Genomic DNA, 20,196 nt, shown 5'->3' with positions numbered 1-20,196 from the left:
CTGTCCCCCCCCCCCCCCCCCCTCCCCCGCCCCCAACATAGCCGCCCGTAAGTACGTGTCTTATCTGCCAAGTCCAAGCCAAGTTTCGTTTCCCACGCGTCGGCGGGAGTCATGCACGGTTGTCTGCCGGCATAGTGCCTGAGTCGTTGGCTGTCCTCCTCTAGTTTTAATGTTTTGGCGGCTTGGTGGGTAGTCGTCACCCTACTTACCTCAATCAGGACGACCCCCAAAAAGCTTAACCCCTCCCGCGGACCTCCGCTGGTGGGCGATCAAGAGCAAAAGACATGGGAGCCTGCGAAAACGGCCTCATCCGAACTTGTGAATGGCAGACGGGCGGACGTTTGTATGAACGACAAGAAAAGTGTCCGAGCGGGCTGGACAGGAAAGAAGGAGACACACACGGCCGAGCGTCCCGACATGCCTGACGGGCGAGATTTTGGGCAGAGCGCAAGGCGGACATGGAAACTTTCGTTGTCGCTATCGCAAAATTTTGATCTGATAGTCGTAGGGCACGGGGAGCTGGTGGTGCGGTTTGCCGCTGCCGACTGCGAAGGGGACGCGGCCGAGTCTGTCGGCGTCTTGGTTGCTTGGTTGGCTGTGCATGATGGCGGCCAACGATGTTTTGCGAAATCGAAAGACTATTTCGCGGAGGTTGCGATGGTGAGGTCTTGGCGGATGGTCTGGACTTGAGGTCGACTTGAGGTTGAGATCTATTAAAGGGGACGAGAGATTCCTTCTCAACCAGACTTTCCTTCTTCAGATCAGCAGTCTCAAGCTTCTCAGTCTCAAACTTCCACATCTTCAACATCCTTCAATTCCCTTGAAGATCTCACGATCTCAATCAACCACCTCGAATCTTCACGATCCAACAACCTGAGGTCATCAACCCACCAATCAAAATGTACTCCTTCAAGGCCATCTTCCTCACCGCCCTCCTCTCCACTGTCATCGCGACTCCCCTCAAGGAACGCACCGTTGAAGACCTCGATGTTGATGTCGTCCCCGTGATCGAGACCAGGGGCGAGGCAACCTTCGGCGGCAACGTCGGCGGTGGCTTTGGCGGCGGCTTCGGTGGTGGTGCCGGCACTAGCGGTAACATTGCTGGCAGCCGCTCAGGCAATGGCGATTGCGACTACGGTGACAAGAGCCGCCTGGACAGCGAGATTCGCAACAGGCAGCAGTTGAAGGATCGCCTCGACGATGAGATCCGCCGCCGCCAGTCGATCAAGGATAACCTCGATGAGGAGATTCGCAGGAAGCAGAACGGTGGATGCAAGGGTGGATGGTAGAACGTTCCCATCACCAACACCAAGTCAGGAGTTTGGATTCAATGAACGGAGTTACAAGGTGGCGTCAATCGGCACGGGAACAATGGGCAGGATCTTGACTTCAAGGGGAAAGTCGCAATACCAGCAGCCTCGACAGGCAAATACCAATTTCACTTCTCAAGGGGGGGCATTTGGAGAAATGGGGTTTAGATATTAAGTTTTATAAATCAATACCAATCCTTCATCATATCACTGATAAAATCTTTTTCAAATGCGCCTCTTGTTTGGTTTAAGCGTTGTATGAGAAAGCCTAAGAGATTTTCAGAAGCTGGTGAGTGTAAGGAAGTTCAATTGATTGTGTTGAACATCTACTTTTGTCTTCCCAATCATCACTCCCTACTAATACTTCGGGAAAAGTCGCAGTACTAAGACGTAGTCTTCATCTATATGGAGAACATTGAACAGCCCTCTTTTACCTGGGGTCCAACCGTTTCTTGTGAGCATTATCCAAATGCAGACAAAGACGGGAATCCTTCCAGTGATCAACTGCTTTAAGCTACAACCAGACTGCCACAAACCTCACTTGCAACAATTCGTATCACTCAGCTGGTATTGTCTGAGCCAGGTGGCATGATCGACATGTTGCGTTTGTATGCATACCGGCATCCTGCAGGTGCCCGAACGATGCATCCGTCTACTTCCATCCAGGGACGGGTATCGTTACCTCTGATTGGCATGCTTGCAGTGCCCTTGAAAACGAAAAGAAAATGGAAATTGGAAACATCAAGTGGGACCCCAGAGTACTTTCCCGAAATTGAATGAGTCGCTTCCCGCTCAAGGTAGCCACGGTCTTCTTGCCTGCCTGCTTCCAAACGCTCCTGCCTTGAGGTGAGTTGGAAGCGAGAGCTTCGATTCGCCCACTTCACCTGGATGAAAATTTCTCTTCCACCCAGCTCATCGCTCACCTTTCCTCTTCCTCATCTTCCACCTCTCATCTGTCACCTTCCTCTTTCCCTCCATTTCATGAGAGATCGCATCGACTACGTCGACGATGTCTCCCCCTCAGCACCTGCACAGCTCCTTGTTGCGAGCCGTCCGGGCGTACAAGAGAGAGACCGACTACTTTCTCGAGTGGCTCTGGTGTCAGTGTCGCATCATTGATCCCGGTCGTACAACCGGGATTTCCTTCACGTCATGCGCAGAGATTCTCAACGCGGTGAAGGCTATCGCCAAGGCCGAAGTTGCTGTCCCTCTTTCGGTCATTGATGCTTTGGAAAAGGCCATCGATAAGCGGCGCATCGCGCTCGCGATTCACCAGCAAAAGCAAGCTGATGACATCGAGCACGAAGCATTCCTCGAGAAGTCAGTCCATAAACCGCCCTACAAATATTTCGCTTTCTGATCCAGACCCAGACTCGAAACCGCTTTGGAAATCTTAACCCCTATGGAGGCTGAGTCCGCCGTATTTGACGATCCCAGAGTCCAACAAAATGTTCCTTCGTCACTGAACCGATACGCGTCTCTGTCCAACCCTGTGATGGATCCCGAAACGGATGCTCCCGTCTCCAATATCTGCGAGAAGATGGCGTCCGCGGCACTCGAAGAGAGTGTTCCCAAAGCCACAGCCCCTGAGTCCCGCAGCGAGTTCCTTGTGGATGACGACTTTCTGCAAAAGTTCCTCGGCGTACGGTTTGAGGACGTCGAGTATCTGAAGGTAAGGTTGGTATTCAACATGGTCTCTTCTATTACTGACCATTGTAAGGAATACGTCGCTATGAGATGGACGCTTGACGAGTAATGGACAGAGGCAGCCGAGGGAAGGCTTCCCCTCCCTGTGGCCGCATGGCTCACAAGCGAGGCTATGCGAAAGATCGAGATCACCATCCCTTCAAAGTTGGAGTTGAGAAAGACTGCAGGATTCGTAGTTCGGTTTGGGGTCTCGACAGAGATTTTCGATCTCGTCCCAGAGGAACACAAGACCGAAAAGCCTTGGTGGAAGGAATGCGCATTCCTTTTCGAATGTGAGAAGGCGCTGAACGGGCTCAAGCATTGTGACGAGGCCGCCAACGAAGCCACCAAGTCGACTCCCAAACCTGACAAGGTACAGGGTGACGCCGACACAGTTTCCAACGTCGTTTCCCAGTTATTTCAAGATATGCAAAGAGCTAGAGGAAGTAAACGCGCAATCAACGCCGTCGAGGATATCATGTTCTTCGTGGAGCCTCGTAACGGATCGTGCGAACCATTCTACCAAGCCGCCTCCGAGTTCACCAAAGGAGAAGCAACAACGGCACCCGGCACACTCGTCCTGGGATTAGATCTTTTCTTGTCCGCATCCGGAGCTTTCTTCTGGCCAAACGGAAGGCAGCGCAACAAGGATAACTGTCGTCTGCGGGCACTGCGCTTGGCCATGGATATGAAGGCAAGTGCCAAGAAGGTCGCTGACATCTTCCAGAAGTTGCCGATCTGTCTCAGTGGAGAGAGGCAGTGGTTTGAGATGGTCTCTTACTTCACGAACGAGATCGACACCTACATTCGCGAGCGAGTCTTTGACGACTACCACTCAGCTCCGTGGACGGCTGGATGCCATATGGCAGAGATGCTCTACCAGGCTCAGTATCTGGGCAACCTCCTTCTTCAGCATCAGACGGTCATTCCAAGCACTCTTCACCTATACAACGCCCTTCGGCAGTCCCCAGTCGACCTTCCTCGCATTCGCATCATGGATGAGCTCTGCGAGATGTTCCTTGACAGCGTCTTCCTCGGAAAGTTGCCTACGAACAACTTTCTCACATGGTATCGTTACTGCATCTACAACGCCAAGCGCGCCAAAACCAGCAACTGGCCGCACTACGGAAACTCTGGTCTCAGCATTGACCATAGCAAGAAGCCCCGCACACTTTGGGTCAACTCGGGCTTCAAATGGCAGCATGGCAACAACCACACTCCCCACGTCGAGTTCATTGGACCGTTGTACGGCGTCCCGCCCCCTCCCAACGTACCCACTCCCGCAGCATTGATGACAGAGCTAAGCGACATGTACTATGAAATCGACGACATCGAGCACATTCAGCTTGCCAAGGAAGCTGTTCTGAAGGATTTCGAGGGTCCACGGGCTGTTATGGCAGTCGACTACTTCTCCCTGTTCAGGTTCTGTGCAGACACCATGTCGACCTTTGCCAAGTCTGCCAAGCGCGAAATGTTCGTGGTCCTTCCAGAGCTTGCGGATATGAACTGGGAGAGTGACCTTGAGCTTGCTCGCCACTTCGTCGACGCTGCGATTGGCAGCCTTGTCAGGATGACGGATCAGAAAGAGCTGAACAGTGTGCACCGAAGGCCCAGAGCGGTTCATGAGTTAGCAGCGTTCAGCAAGATCGACAAGGAGATGTCTTTGGACAGCATGAAGTGGAAGTTGTGATGGAGCTGGCACGGATTTTGAGATGGAATGATGTGGTGTCAGCGCATTGAGGTCAATGACGGATATTTGGACGGGATGATGAGGTGGCATCGCAGCATCGTACTTCATGAAAAATACGTCAGGATTTCAAACTCCGGAGGGAGGCTTCGTTCCGTGATCCCGAGTAATAGACCCATAGGTTAGCACAATGTACTTGTTAATAGGCATAACGCTCCATAACGCTCCCTTTGGTGAACATTGGTGACTCTCAAAAATTCAGTCTAGGTGAGGCATTCTTCATTTTGTGTTTGGAAATCGTATCATCATGCGCCCCTCTTCTGCCCACCACTGCAACGGCCGCTCAGCTGTTGAGCCGAATTCCAGCTGATGATAAGAGCACCAAGAGGCTTGACACTACTGGTAACGTGTCTGAAATGTCCATCTGCTTTTTATTTGCCGAGAAACTCTTTAGGTCGGGATGAACATCCATGGATACCGGTTCTCTTCAGGGAAACCACGACTCCCTGCTCGTTCTGCTCTTTCCTATTACTTCTATCCCCGCCCAACTGTTCGCCACATTTTCACCTTCGTAAAAATTGCCCAAACTTCGCCAACGCACAAAGTTCCGGTTTTTATCCAGACTTTCCAACTCACTGCCACCTCTTCCCATACGCCCTCATATTCACAAAGAGGCTTGTCTTAGTTGCTCGCGGGGACCTTTCGACTCACCTACCCTCGGTGGCCAGGATGTCGTCCGACGACGACGGCGCCATCTCGGAGGCTTACAAGGGTTACAAACTGTCGACGAACTACGTCCTGCCAGAGGTGCCTCCTGCGATACAATCGCAGAGCAAGCCCCGGACGTCGCCAAAGCGCAGCGAGGTACCAGAGCTCCTCCTTGAGGATGATCTGCTTGAAGTGCTTGTCCAAGTCGTCATATACATTTACGTATGGACTTCCCTGTCATGTGTACTTCATTTGGAGATATACTGACTTCAGATGACACGAATACGACGCCTTGCAATCTCAGATTAGGGAGTACTGGTCTGACACCGCCAGAGGTAGTATGCCTTTGCCTCTGGCTGCAACTCTTACCGGCCTTGCATTTATTTTCTTCCTGAAAAACATGGCACCGTTTCTTGCCAATGACAGCCCAAAGTTCTACGTTCTGTGGAGAGATGCCCACCGACTTCACACCATGTACCCCAAGTTCGCTGCCAGCCTCGCCAACCGACATGGGCCCATCTCAGGACCGGCCAGATTTTGCAATCTTGGTGAAACGGTTCAATTCTTCGATACCTTTCGTCAACTGATTACCGACAGAGAGGCAAGCGAATTTCATCGCACCGTCGACATTGCGCAGCTACTGCCATACCGGAGACCTGAAGCCCGAATTTCGGCCGTTGAACCGGACGAGAGTCAGCGGACAAAACTCGAAAAGAAAAGTGTCGTGGATGTCCTGATGACTATCGAAAGCATGATCACCGAAAAAACGAGAGCTTCCCAGCTGAAGGACTCCTTACCTCATGATTCCTACCGCCTCGACACCTGCACTCCGTTGCAGTTGGCGACTGAGGAATTTCTCAAGCTCAAGGACAAGTCCTTGCCTCCCAAGACCGGCCTGGTAATGGGAATGGATCTTTTCCTGTCAACCTCCGAAGGATTCCTATGGGCCGATGAAAGACTTAACGTCCAAAGCTGCCGCAAGTTGGCCATACAGTTGTCAAAGGATATGGAGGTTAGGATCCTGCCTGTCATCACCGCTGTGAAGGCCATACCGCAGCAACATCGCCGCCGTGGGTACGACACAATGCTCGAAGGTTTGGAACAGCTACACGAGGACGTGGCCGCTTACCAACGTCAAGAACCTCCCGAATTGTATCACCAAGCGCCGTGGACTGCAGGACACCACATGGCCGAGATGCTGGCGCGAGCACATCTGATTGGCAACCGCATCACCTGTGAGTGGAATATCGTGCCATCAGTGTTGCACATGTACAACGCCCTCTGCCGATCTCATTTCAATCTTCCTAAGATTGAACTGATGGAAGAGCTATGTGAGCTTTTCACCGAATCGATGTTCCTCGGCAGTCGTCCAGACCGCAATTTTTGTTCGCATTATCGCCGGGCCAACTTTGAGACCAGCATCTCCAACGGAACTGTGCAAATCGTAATGAAGAAAAACCATTCAATTCGAAGACGGTCTGTGCATTCATCCCTCATCGATGTTCATCTCAACGAGCACCATGTGTCTCAAACCGTTCTATGCAAGCTATACGACCTGCCAATCAGGGTCGACCCAAGCTATGCGCTGAGGGAGAAGATGCGCATGGTGAAGAAGAACAGCTTTCGGAGCTTCACCGAAAAGCTCAAGGACAAGTTGCTTCCAGAGTTCCAAGGTCCTCATCCCGTTGCGCGAGTCAACTACTTTTCCATCTTCGCGCTCTGTGCCCGGATTCTCAGAGACTTTTGCCGACTGATTCAACCAAGCACATACCGAGCCATCCGCAGTACCGTCGACTTCAAGTGTCTACTGCTCAAAGGTGCATCTCTGGCCGATACTGTGCTCCAGACGATTGTCAAGGAACAGGAAATCTTGGAAATGGGGCAAAGATTGCAGGATATCCAGCTGCTGCAAGCCGCCGCTGAGGCATTCGAACCTGTTGATAAGACGGCAACTCTCGAACAGTTTCTTTGGAAGGTCTGATTGTAGAGGACTTTACTTACTGGGGGCCTTTGGATGAGCCGTTCTAGACGTAGACGGTTGAGAACATGCATACACCAGGAGGGATTGGGGAAATGCTGTTGGACTACAGATTCGCTTTCGTACCAGTAACTTGCTAAGAATTCAATATGACCTGTACTCTGAAGATATCTGCCCGAGAAAGATGTAGATCAGTCTGGGCTGCTGGCATTGATTGTGAACAAGGTGGGTGGCTTCGTTTCTTGCATTTGAGATTACCTTAACAAAGACCCAGGGCGGACATGAGAAAGACTGGATGGATGTCTATTGTAACGTCTCTGCCAGTTTCTGCCTCATTCCCTGTCAGTGTTACCACCTTGCTCAACTGGTGTCGTTTGTTAGGAAGGCACGACCGAGGACTTCCTTCCCGCTTTGCTGCCGGAGAAATTTTCACCTGGACCAAATTTGGGCACACCATTCTCACGTGCCCAGAAATCTTTCACCCTCTTCCATATTAGTTGTTTTGCAACAGCTCCGTAACTTCTTTCGCCTTCAACTCGCCATCTCACTTGCAATCCATCGATTTCTCATCACTCGGATGTGGTCCTCCCTTGTCCATTTTCCCCATCACCGCTAACCAGCATTCGAGATGTCTTCCGAGGAAGACGACTCTTTCGCGGAGACCTACCGATCGTACAAGATCTCAACCGACTACTTCTTGGACTGGCTCTGGTCCCAGCATGAAGGCCTCATTCCGAAGCCAGCCAAAGTCCCCAGAACCACGAAGGGCATGCTGACAGCTGCGAAGGCTCTGGCACAGACCTTGAAGAAAAACAAGCACAGTGTCCCCGCCTCCATCATCAATTCACTCCGCAACGCCATCTTGAAGCGTCGGGAGGCTCTTGCGATTTACGAAGAACTGGGTGCCGATGATGTCAATCACGGAGTGTTCATCCAAAGGTCAGGTTCTCTCAGTTCAAATCTGATTTCAACTTTTCGTGCTAGCTGCAGACAATAGGCTTGAACAGACCTTGTCAATTCTGACTCCTTTCATGGCCACGTCCCTTGCCCCAGCTGCTGTGGCTATCGATACCGACAAGGGCTACAATACCAACGCGTTTGCTTCACTTGCCACTCTCGCCGACGACCTTGATAGTGATAGCCTCGACCCTACCTCAACAATTTCCAAGCGCGCCTTTTTGCCGCCCCAAGGTCTATATGCCGTCGTGGCACCATTTGAGTCTATGCTCGAGGACGACGAACTCAGTGAGCTTGCGGAAGTAATTGCCATAGTTCAAGTAAGCCATCGTCCTTCTGCTCTTTTGGTCTACATTTGGCTGACCATTTTGCTAGCATCTGGAAAAGTTCAAGTCTCAGGTGAGACAATATTGGACCGACGCTGCCAAGGGAATACTTCCGATTCCACTTGCCTCCTGGCTCACCAGCTTGATCTTTCGGCAACTTCAAAAACGTTTCGAAGGCAAATACCTTGGCTCAAGCCGCCGCTTCGAAGCTCATTGCAGGCGGGCACACAAATTATTCACCGATCAGCCCAAGCTCGCCGCCGGTTTCGGAATCTCTGACATGTCCGGTGCAATCCACTTCTGCGTCATTTCGAACGCTATCAACAATCACCACAGCATGTCGAAGCTCTCTGAAGATCTTGCGAATAAGCTGAAGGTGAAGCTGGGTATGGACCATGAACTCATGTCGCATGACCCGTCTCTTCTCCTTCCGCTGAGAGACCCACCAACCGAGATGCTGAAGCCTGATCGTGATGCTGAACCGCTCCGAATATGGGCTGTCGTTGAGATATTCAAGAACATCAAGAGAGACGTCATTCAAGGGCGCGCGATCTCGGGTTTAAAAAGCTGGGATCAGGTACTTGACTGTCCCTCTGAACTCATTCTGCCCCTGGCTCTGGAAAATATTTCCGACCCGCACAATTCCGCATCTCTGGAGCTGGCTCTCGGTATGGACATATTTCTTTCTAGCTATGAGGCATTTCTGTGGGCGGACGGCAAGCAAAACAAGCAGAACTGCCGTTTACAATCACTTTTGTTGGCAAAGGACATGCAGAAGAGCATCCTTTCGTCCATCGGCAGCTTGGAGAAGCTAGCTTTTGACCTGAGCTACTACAGCATGCCTATTGTATTCCAGAAGGAGCTTTATGACCAACTAGATGCATACCTCCGCGAGAAAGCATTTGACCTCTATCACCAGGCCCCCTGGACTGCAGGAGGTCACATGCTGGAGATGCTTTACAAAGCCGGAAGCGCAGGCGCGGCACTTTGCTTCGCCACAGAGTTTGTCCCAAGCACTCTTCATCTTTACAATGCTCTCACACGGTCAGCCTTCGGCATGAAAAAGATTCAACTGATGGAAGATCTTTGTGATCTTACCGTCAACACAGTCTTCCTCGGCAGCAGACCCACACATAATTACGTTTCTCACTATCGCAGAGCTGTGTGGGGCACTAAGAGGAGTAACAAAGGGGTTCCAGGCGACGCCCACAATGCTGGATCCCAGTTTCATCGCGAGCTGATCCAGACGGTCAGAGTTGGACAACTCGAGACCGTCTTCCGACACCAGATTGCCAACGACTACGTCATGCATCCCGAATACTTGGCGATGGTCTTCGGAGAAAGTCCTGACCTCGCACGTACCGAACCGGTGCGATCAAGGATCAGAGGCATGGCAGGCAAATCGAATGTGTTTGACATTATGGACAAGTCCAAGAAACTCGTGCTACCAGAGTTTCGAGGCCGTCTTCCGACTGCAAGGCTCGACATGTTCAAAGTCTTCACTACTTGCGTCGCAGTACTGGAGAGATTCAGCATCATCGTGCAGGGACAGCATAACGGCGGGGGCGTCGAATTCCACTTGGTTGCAGACAACCACATTGTGAAGGGATCTGGCTTGGTTGATGTCGTGCTTGGGTTCATTCTACAGTTCTCCGGAGACAAACACAAGGAGAAAATACTTCAGAATCTCTCGCTTCCCACGGCTGCAGCATGGGCGTTCTTCATAGAGGTGGATCAAGGCGCCAAGCTGGAGGACTATTTGTGGAACATCTGATTTTCTTTGGGGAACCTTTCTGGAAACAGGAGCATGGAGTTGCCGTGGCACTTTCGTTGCGTGTGCCTCAATTTTGGCCCGCTTTAGCCGGCACTTGGGTGCCAAGTTTTCAGAATTTCAACGACACGGATACATTTCTAGCATTGGTCTTGGTCATCATGAAGTACAGAAGACTATCACCCTTCTTTTATGGCTCTACATATGGGGAAGTTCATGGTACCTTTATTGGGTTTGATGCCGCCTTTGTTGCTCGCTGGTGGAAGACAAATTACGCAAGCCCTTGGCGAGGAGAAACGCACAAGCTCACTAGCGGAGCAGAAACACAGGCCGTTCTCAACCCCTAGCATTTGGCAATGTCAGTCATGATTTTGCAGATCAAACGGCTACGAAGATAGCTACGTTAATGATAGAAAGTCCCTCGGTATTAAACCTTTCGTTATGGTAGTCTGCGCCCTCACATGTTCTTACCCTGATAGCCGGAGTTACCCGTACGGTCGACAAATCTCCGATCTCCACACTATGATCTTTAAAGCCTCCCTTCGAATTGTTGCGAAAGCTCCACGTTCTCTAGATTAATATCCGCCAATCTCTTCTTGTCACTGTGAACAGGGCCAAAAATTGCACGCCAGCTGCAGCTTTCTCCCCACCGACGACTCCTCGGAGCGAGGTGCACTGATTCATGGCATATCCAAATCCATCAAGTCGATCACTCGCTTCGAAGATAGAACTACCGCCCTAGTGCAGGCACGGTGCTGGAGTGTACTCTGGACTATCGACCGACGGAGGCTTGAGAAAATTGTGGAGGACCTGCGGCATCCAGAGGCGTTTTTAGGGGTGCTCCTGCACTTCCTAGAGAACGCCTTCCGAGCGGCAAGGCTTGCTCTGATCTGTATGTCTTTCCTGGTTATCAGTCGGTGATTTGCTAACAGCGCACAGCCATTGACCAAAGTAAGACACAACCTGCAGACAGCAGGCAAGCCATCAGCGCCTTCGATCAGGTACGCATCCGCGACGGCTCCGCCTGTGTGGTGACTAAGACGCCCGCCGCCTCGCCCTGCTACATTGTCCCGCCCAATGCCTTGAATTCCAATCCAATGCTACCCAGAGCCTTAGAAAAACTTTACCATGTATGGGATTGGAAGAGGCTGTACCGCAACAGAGACAAAATTCAGAACACTCTCATTAGACCAAGTAACATACTTTGTCTTAGCAAAGATCTCAGTTCGTTGTGGGACCAAGGTCTCTTTGCTCTAGAGCCACTGGACGACAACATTGACATCGTCGTATATGAGATGACCGAGGACGGTGGGGAGACATCGCCGGCTAATGTGTACGGGGCCAGATACCGCTTTCACTGGCTCCCACGCACCAGTCTTTCGGGACCAGAGAGTCAAGTTGACTTTGCGCTGCATCCTGACGAAATCTTGGCCAAGCCTCCTACAAACAACACAGCCCCCCGTCGCGTTCTACGTCAAGTTTTGAAGAAGGTTTTGTCATTCGCAGGCAGTCGTCAGAGCGCGGAGATTGAAAATGGGCGCATCGTCGACATCTTCGCTGACAACAGAGCTCTTCTCCCCGACAGAGACCTCATGCGGATTCGATTCGACGTGCTTAGGGTGCACGCTCTGAACGGCGGACGAGGACCTGAGGTATACCATAACTTGGTTGATCCTGACGGCAAAGCAGCGGATTAGCTTTTTTCGTGGGGGAGACAAGCTGGAATGCCGAAATGAAGGGAGCTGGGCAGCGTACGACGATGTGAATGTTCATGTCACACAGTAAGCACTGGAAATTCAGCCTATCGTCTTCCAGCATAGCGCCCCTGTGGTCTCATGAGTCGAATTTAGCATATCACTTCGTATCAAATAGCATAATGTGATAACAAGCAGTCAAGTTTCTATGCTGTCATCATCACCGAGAAGCAACTTAACCACGGCGTACGTATTGTTCTACAGGGACCCCCTCGTCAAAGCTATCCCGATAAAACTCGTCGAGCTGCGTGATCAGCCCGTCTTCAACACTCAAATGCACCATTGCAACGAATGACCAATTCTTGCCCGAAGCGACCTTTCTCGGCAGCGACTCCATAAAGGTCCCGGTGTTGATAGTTCTGAAACTGCAGCTCGCTCTCTTCCCGTAGTTATCAGCGTTGTCTCTAGCCCACCAGATCGGCGTCGACGGGTCGACAATGACCTTGAAGTTTGGGTTGGCGTTGCGCCAGACCCTGTGATGATCCTCCAGCTTGGTCGTGATGAGCTGGTGCGCGTGGTCGGTGTACACGGCTTGCGGGGCAAACAAGTTTGCGAAAGCGGCTGAATCGTTGTCGGACCAGGCCGCAGCCCATTTTTCGGGGATACTCTCGATGCTGGTCATGCTCGCTGACTCGTTCTTAGGAAGTAAGTGTAGGGGAATAGAAGGCTGGGGATAGTGCGCCCTAAGATGCAAGTGCCGAGTGAATTACACGAAACTACTCAATGCAATGAACGAGATTCTCTTGAAACAAGCCGGCCATTTATGGGAAGTTTGCAGTGCTTCATAAGCGGCGTTAGGGTAGGTCTTTGGGGAATGGCGTAGTCCGGAGCTCGAAGCTCGATGGTTTCCTTCCCATTTAGGATTACAGCCCCCGAGTTCATCCAAACTATCCTCCCTAGGCCGAACCTTCGATATCTCACAGCAAGTTGATACGTATAGCACACCCCAGTCCAACTTCAACTGCCCCGGTCCGTTTTGTGATGGATACTTTAAATGCATGGCCGCTCCCTCTGTAATTACTGTACTTTTGTTTCGGCACATAACGGGCTTTCGCTGTACGGTTGTTTCGTCTCATGTTTTAGCCGCCGGACGCGGTCCCAGAAGCTCGGTAGTGAGCTTAAGAAGTGACAGGTGCGACTCGCATTCGTGGCAATAGAGTTTGTGAGACCCTCTACGAACGGGCGCACCCTTATATCCTACGGGGAAATACTTGATGGGTTTGCCGTACGCGAGTGCGAATACCTAGACTGCGTTTTAAGATAGAGTTTAGGCCAACTAGTGAAAGCTCGGATAAACCACGATCGTGATTAGGCGCGATTTCTTGGTAATTGTCACAAAAAGAGCAAAGAATTGCTGATGCTGAAATTGTTTCAAGTCTAAGCAGCATGATGGCTCTGCTTTCGCATCACGAATCGTGGCCACATAGCTATGTATGAAGCACTCACGGAGCCACAAATGTGAGCGTACAAATTCCACGTTTAATAAAGTCTGTGCATACGTTACGGTCAAAATTCGAACACGCTGAAGCAATCGGGTCTAGGTTTGCCCTTAACCTAGGCTTAAGCATGGTAAGTATCATCATCCAGACAAAACTCACACACGCTAAAGTCAGTAACTCCAGGCACCGGCTATGGTTTTGGGTGCTCCAGTGATGTCTAAGGAAGGCGTGACTCGCAAGACGGGCAAGGAACTTCTAACCCGCGAGGCTCGAGGTCCACCAGGATGCGGACGCGACCCCGATAGTTGTGTAACCGATAAGACAAGACCAAAGAAGAGCCCAAGAGAGCTTGAGGATGAGTAGACTACGGATGCATACCAGCAAGAGGGTCTCTGGATAGACCTCCTCACTCGAGAGTATGACGGATGTCTCTTCGCAGAGAAGCTGACAAAACACTGATTTGTGTCCCGTCATCATGTGAAAGATGAGATCCATTCATATTTGTGACTTGGCCATTTTCTTCCATTGATTATGAATATGACGGTCTCGGGATGCTTTCGTCTTTCTGCCAGTGCTGTGGAACTCCCTAACGACAAGCCACCCGCCAGATCACTTCTTCCCAGATGCCAACACATCAACGCCTTCGCTCTCGCTTCGCGACTCAACAGACTCGAGTACTTCCACTTCTCGGCCCATCGCCTTGGTTCTCTTGTATTGATTGAACCATGGGCCCTGGAACAGCTCGTCAATCTTCTCGAGGTCCACGCCCGCAGTCTCCGGCACGGTGAAGAACACGTAGAGGAGCGCCAAGAAACACCAGCCGGCGAAGAAGAGGAACGCGCCCCACTGGTCGGTGCTCTCGAGCAGAGAAGGAACCCCCTTGTTAACTCCGAAGAAGAAGAGCCAATGGAAGCATTGCGTGAGGGATGCGCCGAAGGACCGGAGCTGGTTCGGCCACAGCTCGCTGACGAAGATGTACGGCAGAATCAAGAGGCCTTCAAGTAGGAAATTAGTGTTAGCGCGACTATTTGTCTGGTGAATTCACAGTGCATGACGTACCAACAGCGTAGCCGAAGCCATGCAAGAAAATAGCCGCGAGAGCACCTTGTCCAGCACCTTGCGAAACTGGCCCCTCGTGGCTGAACTTGATGTAAACACCAATGTAAATGTGTGAGAGCATCTGAACAATAATGCCAATGAACAGACTATTCCTGCGCCCCAGCGCATCCACGAAAAAGAAACTGGCGATCAACGTATAAAAGAACTTAGCCATCGAGTACAGCGCCGCATACAGCAAACTATGCGTCGTGCCCCCCTTGACCCCAATCAGACTCAGCACCGGCACCAAGTAGGTAGTGATACTATTCGCACCCGACAACTGCGCGAGGGCATACGACAGAAACGCCTGCTGCGTCCGCCGCAAATTCGCCGGTACCAAAAACGTCTCGCGGCACACCGCCCTCAGCCCAGCCAGCGAATACGTGCTCGCCTCCCCAAACGCAACCCTTTCCTTGGCGACGCTCTCCGTGATCTCGCGCAGCTCCGACTGAATGCGTGGGTGCTCGAGCGGCAGCCCGCGCAGCGTGATCAGCGTCTGCGTCGCCTCTTCGTCGCGCCCGACAAGGAACAGCCAGCGCGGGCTGTCCATGACGAAGAAGCTGGCCGCGACAACGAGGGCCATGGCGACGCAGGGGATGAAGAAGGGGACCTGCCACTGAACGTTGCTGGGCGCCATGCCGAAGCAGCCGAGGACGACGAAGGCGGCAACGGTCAGCGAGAGCAGCATGATGACGGAGAACCAGGAGGTGATGAGCCCGCGGGTTTCAGCGGGCGCGATTTCGGTGAGAGTAACGGGGCCGATCACAGTGAGGGGCCCGATGCCGAAGCCGGCGATGATGCGGCCGGCGTACATGGCGGCGAGGTTACCCGAGGAAGCGACGGCGATGAGCTGACCGATGATCCATGTTACGGAGTAGATGCGGAGAGCCCAAAGGCGACCCCAGCGGTCATTGATGAAGTAGGTGAGGGCCGCGCCGACACCGGCGCCGATGTAGACTAGGGAGACGAAGTTGGAGACTTGGCTTGGGTTCGTGGCGGAGGTGATGCCAAATGCATGCTGGAAGCCGGGGAGGGAGGGGATCGTGGCGGAGGAGCCTTGATCCCAGCCTGGATACTGTGTTAATAACCTGGTCTTGCAGCTGCATGTTCCTGCTCGCGTGAACAGCCTCTTGAGGGATACAACTGGACTTTTCCACATGGGGTGTGGCAAGAAAATTCCGACAACTCACATAGAGGGATGCCCGCGAAGGCAAACACCAACGAAGTGCAAATCAGCTGCCTGTTCGCGATGAGAGACTTCGGCGACGTCTTAATATTCCGGATGTACTTGGCGAGCGCCGAGTCTTTCAGACCCATTATGGCTACGCGGTGCTGTGGCAGTAAATTCAATTGCGAGTTTAGACTGTGAGCTTCAAGGTGAAGCCAGAATCGCACAGACAAAGCTGTCCAGAACCATCAAAGTGTTCATCCCATGAACCGTCAACGCCGGTGGGCGGCGCTCTTAACACAACGTCCAGAACCCTGCCATATTGCGTGAGGTCAAGATAAGACTCGGATGAACCCGACGACCTTCAAAAATTGTGCACGTGAGGGGAACTAAACAGCTATGTTCCCCGGGACAAACCGAGCCTGGTAGAATGGCATGCAACCCCGCATCCTGAGTCTTGCTTGTTGAGAATCCCTCGTTGCCATTGTACCACACAGGAGCGTGATTGGCCCAGCTCCAGATAGTGAAGACAGGTTATCTTATCCAACCCATGGCGGGAGGAGGGTAGGTGACGGATATCAGAATCCGAATTGTCCACCGGGAGAGGTGGTCGAGATAAGGTGCCGTCCGGATTGTGGGGTCTTATCTACGGCCGACCTGGCCGATCCCAACATCAACTTCCTCCAAACTGCAACCCAACACAGGGGGTAAGCATGGCGATTTCCGGGGTTTGGCAGTACCATGATAAAAGCGTCGAAGCTGATTTGGCGGTTGCTCGGATTCCTCCGGTTGAGTGGTCGCGGTTTGTAGGAGCCACAGCACCATGATGCTGTATAAAACCAGCCTTCTTGATAAAGACGCCCGATAAAGGTAAAATGGTCTTATCGTCAAGCCAACAAGACATCCAACGACCGGGATTGTACACGCGATTTATCATCGTATGCCAAACTACCCCTCAGAGTATCGAGGAGATAATGACGGACTATCGCCCTGAAGACCAGGCCTCCCTGCCGCCTATCGGCTTCATCGCCGTTCAGTGCTTCTTCTACCGGCCAGCAGGCGACGCCTTCAACGAGAACACATGGGCGTTCCCCGTGATTCGCGAGTTGGCGGAGGGATCGAGGGAAGACCAGCTCGTGACGAAGGTGGCATACGACGATGCCTTCATCGACAACTTTGTCGCCGCGGGGAAGAAGCTGGCGGAGCGCGGGGCCGTGGGCATTCTTACCAGCTGCGGCTTCTTAGCCATGGCCCAGCCATTGTGCGTTGGCATTCCATCTCCTGCCTGAACGAGTGGGCAATGAAGACTCACAAATATCGTAGACTGGCTGAGAGGCTACCGATCCCAGTAGCCACCTCCTCCTTAATTCAGATCCCCAGCATTCTCGCCTGGCTGCCGCCATCCAAGAAGATCGGCATCATCACCTACAACGCTCGCGAGTTGGTGTCCCTGCACTTTGAGCGTCTCGGCATATCAAAAGAGCACGCCGCGCGGTGCCACATCGCCGGCGCCCCGGACGGCGGCTCTCTGCGGTTGCTCGTCACCGGCAAGGGCCCGTACAGTTTCGACGACATCGAGAAGGAGATGGTTGCAGCCGCGAAGGAGCTGATGGACGAACACCCTGATATCGGGGCGTTTGTCCTTGAGTGCACGCAGATGCCGCCGTTCGGAGAGTCTGTGCAGAGGGTGACCGGGCTGCCGACGTACGATGTTTACACCATGGGAACATGGTTTTACTCTGGGCTTGTCAGGCGGAGGCCGCGTGGTTGGGGAGATTTTGAGAGTCAAAGGACGGGACCGTTGGTTGAGAGGAATATTATGTAGCTAGTTATCATAGGCTGCAAATACGTAGGATATGGAAATCATCCGTGCGAATTTACTTCTTGACAGAACCAGGCCTCGATCGAACTGATACGGCTGACTGAACGGAGTGCGGCCAATCAGACTTCATCGCCACCAACTTTGCAAACCACAGCTCAAAACCGAGCTAATCAGAGCCGATCGCCGCCCTCCCTGCGGTGCGCCGAGCCGGGGTGGCGCCGATAGAACCGAGCAGAATGCGACGCTGGTCGGCAGTGGGTCCCGAGGCCGGGCGCTCGATGGGAGATCCCGGAACGGCTAAATTCTCCACGGCGCCGGGCCAAACACGCTAAGCGCGGGCGGCGGCAGTGAACCCAGAGCGTTAACAGTACAACCGGCGACCCGTCGACACGCCATTGGAGCGCAAAAACATGAGGCAAAGACAGTGGCCGTGCAGAGCGGCTGTTTGATGTTTTCAAAGTCAGATTTATGGGTGCCTGGTGCGGTGGTTCCTGGTGTGTCCGGCCCCACGGGGGATGAACCGTGGCCAAGTGCCGAGAAGAACGCATTGCCGTCTCTAGAGTTGGATGCAAAAGCTTCCTCCGCACCGCGCGGCGTCGTGGCAGTTAGGTTCTTCCACACTTGAGGTGAACCTTGGAGCGAGACCGGTCGTTGCCTGTCGTTTGTCTGGGGGTCCATAACATCGGGAACAAGCGCGATACAGTGCATTCAGGCAAAAGAAGATCGCAACCATTGAACCCCTTTCCTCTAGGATTGGCACAGAATTAAGCATTTTTTATGGTTCCGATCTTTTCTACCTGAATGTTGCAGCTTGTCGTGAGTTTCTGACCGAGATGCAGACAGCTGCCAACCGACATATCGCTACACACCCTCTCACCCCAAGGACGACAGTTTGTGCCTGCAGGATGCGACGACGAGCCGTAGTCAGCGCCAGGAGCAATATGAAGGGATTCGGACAGATGCCGATCCTGCGCAGGAACGTACCACCGTTATGCTTGCAATTACACGCCGCATCCTCGCCAACCGGAATCAACCGGAGCAAGCCAAGCAAATGGCAGTCAAACAGCAGAAAAGCAGCAAGAATGACGCCAGGTTTCGCGCTCCGGTTGCATTCTGTTGGCGTGGTGTCCTTCGCAGTGTTCCATACGAACCCCGGCAGCTGTTCCTGGGGAGCCACAAGCGGACATCACAGGTGCGGGTCGCGGAGGGCGCCATGCCTCTCTGGGCATGGGATGACGCCGATCGTGCCTTTGAGCCCCAATCTTCCCGAGGCACCCACGGCATCTGGTCCACCACACGATTCCTGCCCGGTGAGGCACACCAAAAGGGGTGAAGGGTTACTGTACAAAGTGACTTCTCCAACATTCTGAAGACGTCCAAGCAAGTGATAATTGTTAGTAAGTGGCACTAATACAAACTAACAGCCATGAAATGCCCAGCGAAACACCATCAGAAACCTGAAGAGATGACTGGTTCGGATAAAGCGTGTCAGACAAAATCTCGGGCGCAAAGACCGCCATTTGGCCTCTTCTTATCGACAGTGTCCGAAGTTCTGTTTCTCGTGTTCCCCAATTTTCCCCAAGTCCACCCACTGTTCCCCCAAGCATTTCCCCTCTCCATCACCCCGGCCTATTCTTTTCCCCTCACGCTCCACTCTACACACTTCACATGGCAACACGCAGAGAAAACATCGAAGGCACTTGGAATCTGTGAATCTTGTCTAAATTCTCGCTGTTCGCTCCCGGAAACTATGGCCATTCATAGCTCATTTCCATCCCAGACGCATGAGCATGAATCTTTCCAGCGCAAGGTAAGAATACAAATGAGCACTAAGAAGAGAAAAAGGGCAGACTCCACGCGTTAATCGCCCCAGACCAAAACCCCCAACCTCAAAAGCCGGACCAGGCCATGTCCTTGGCTTCCTCGCCCGTACATGACGTCGTTCGCGCCCCAGACCCGCCCACAATCCCGCCCTCTCATACGTGCGCTTAAAGAAACCAGATGATTAAGCCCGTTCTACCGCTCCCTGAAATGGGCTTCAGACAATGGGGCTCTGGCTCTTTTGTTCATCCCCAATGGCGCGACGGGCCATGCCTTACCGTATCCGCCTTAATACCGTCTGCGCCTGATGTCGGCTCCACCGCCGCCCGCGTGCGACAACCAACGACATGCTGGTGAGCAGGGGTATGGTTTGTGTTGGAGAGAGAGAGAAACGCCGACTAAAGAAAACTGGCTCCCGGGACTGTGCTGTCGGGCTTGAGTTGGCTCCTCGGTGATATTTGTCGGTCAACCGGTGCCATTACACCGGGACATCTTCAGTTGGCTATATAACCAACCGTCCCCCTTCTCACACACGTCTGGGTTGATCTCGTGTTCAAGCAGACACGGCCTCTCGTCTTCGCCAGCGTTTTATCGCGCCATTCTCCCGTCCATCTGACCACTTCGACAACAAAGCAACTACCTCGCGTTCTCAAGACCTCACAGAGGCAAAC

At 52.6% G+C, this 20,196-nt stretch overlaps 8 protein-coding genes across 8 annotated transcripts; 6 read left to right on the top strand and 2 right to left on the bottom strand.

Annotated features, from left to right (window-relative positions):
* Positions 1–899: 899 nt before the first annotated feature.
* On the top strand, positions 900–1,289 carry COL26b_013793 (uncharacterized protein; the record flags this gene model as incomplete). Its single annotated transcript, XM_053186382.1, has 1 exon — positions 900–1,289. One exon carries the CDS (start codon positions 900–902, stop codon positions 1,287–1,289), a length of 390 nt encoding a protein of 129 aa, XP_053029688.1.
* Positions 1,290–2,319: 1,030 nt separating this feature from the next.
* Positions 2,320–3,066, top strand: COL26b_013792 (uncharacterized protein; the record flags this gene model as incomplete). Its single annotated transcript, XM_053186381.1, has 2 exons — positions 2,320–2,630; positions 2,682–3,066. The coding sequence occupies 2 exons, from the start codon at positions 2,320–2,322 to the stop codon at positions 3,064–3,066; spliced, it is 696 nt and encodes a 231-aa protein (XP_053029687.1).
* Positions 3,067–3,129: 63 nt separating this feature from the next.
* Positions 3,130–4,686, top strand: COL26b_013791 (uncharacterized protein; the record flags this gene model as incomplete). The annotated part of the gene is made up of 1 exon (XM_053186380.1): positions 3,130–4,686. The coding sequence occupies one exon, from the start codon at positions 3,130–3,132 to the stop codon at positions 4,684–4,686; it is 1,557 nt and encodes a 518-aa protein (XP_053029686.1).
* Positions 4,687–5,412: 726 nt separating this feature from the next.
* Positions 5,413–7,372, top strand: COL26b_013790 (uncharacterized protein; the record flags this gene model as incomplete). Its single annotated transcript, XM_053186379.1, has 2 exons — positions 5,413–5,613; positions 5,696–7,372. 2 exons carry the CDS (start codon positions 5,413–5,415, stop codon positions 7,370–7,372), a joined length of 1,878 nt encoding a protein of 625 aa, XP_053029685.1.
* Positions 7,373–7,997: 625 nt separating this feature from the next.
* On the top strand, positions 7,998–10,426 carry COL26b_013789 (uncharacterized protein; the record flags this gene model as incomplete). Its single annotated transcript, XM_053186378.1, has 4 exons — positions 7,998–8,308; positions 8,367–8,646; positions 8,702–8,725; positions 8,900–10,426. The coding sequence occupies 4 exons, from the start codon at positions 7,998–8,000 to the stop codon at positions 10,424–10,426; spliced, it is 2,142 nt and encodes a 713-aa protein (XP_053029684.1).
* Positions 10,427–11,919: 1,493 nt separating this feature from the next.
* COL26b_013788 (uncharacterized protein) lies at positions 11,920–12,799 on the bottom strand (the record flags this gene model as incomplete). The annotated part of the gene is made up of 2 exons (XM_053186377.1): positions 11,920–12,120; positions 12,368–12,799. 2 exons carry the CDS (start codon positions 12,797–12,799, stop codon positions 11,920–11,922), a joined length of 633 nt encoding a protein of 210 aa, XP_053029683.1.
* A 1,426-nt stretch (positions 12,800–14,225) lies between these two features.
* Positions 14,226–16,031, bottom strand: COL26b_013787 (uncharacterized protein; the record flags this gene model as incomplete). The annotated part of the gene is made up of 3 exons (XM_053186376.1): positions 14,226–14,611; positions 14,676–15,782; positions 15,905–16,031. 3 exons carry the CDS (start codon positions 16,029–16,031, stop codon positions 14,226–14,228), a joined length of 1,620 nt encoding a protein of 539 aa, XP_053029682.1.
* Positions 16,032–16,856: 825 nt separating this feature from the next.
* Positions 16,857–17,707, top strand: COL26b_013786 (uncharacterized protein; the record flags this gene model as incomplete). The annotated part of the gene is made up of 2 exons (XM_053186375.1): positions 16,857–17,143; positions 17,206–17,707. 2 exons carry the CDS (start codon positions 16,857–16,859, stop codon positions 17,705–17,707), a joined length of 789 nt encoding a protein of 262 aa, XP_053029681.1.
* Positions 17,708–20,196: the final 2,489 nt, after the last annotated feature.

Source organism: Colletotrichum chrysophilum (genome assembly GCF_026319265.1).
Source record: "Colletotrichum chrysophilum strain AFK26 chromosome Unknown scaffold_256, whole genome shotgun sequence".
NCBI lineage: Eukaryota > Fungi > Ascomycota > Sordariomycetes > Glomerellales > Glomerellaceae > Colletotrichum > Colletotrichum chrysophilum.
This window is presented reverse-complemented; position numbering and strand designations above follow the sequence as displayed.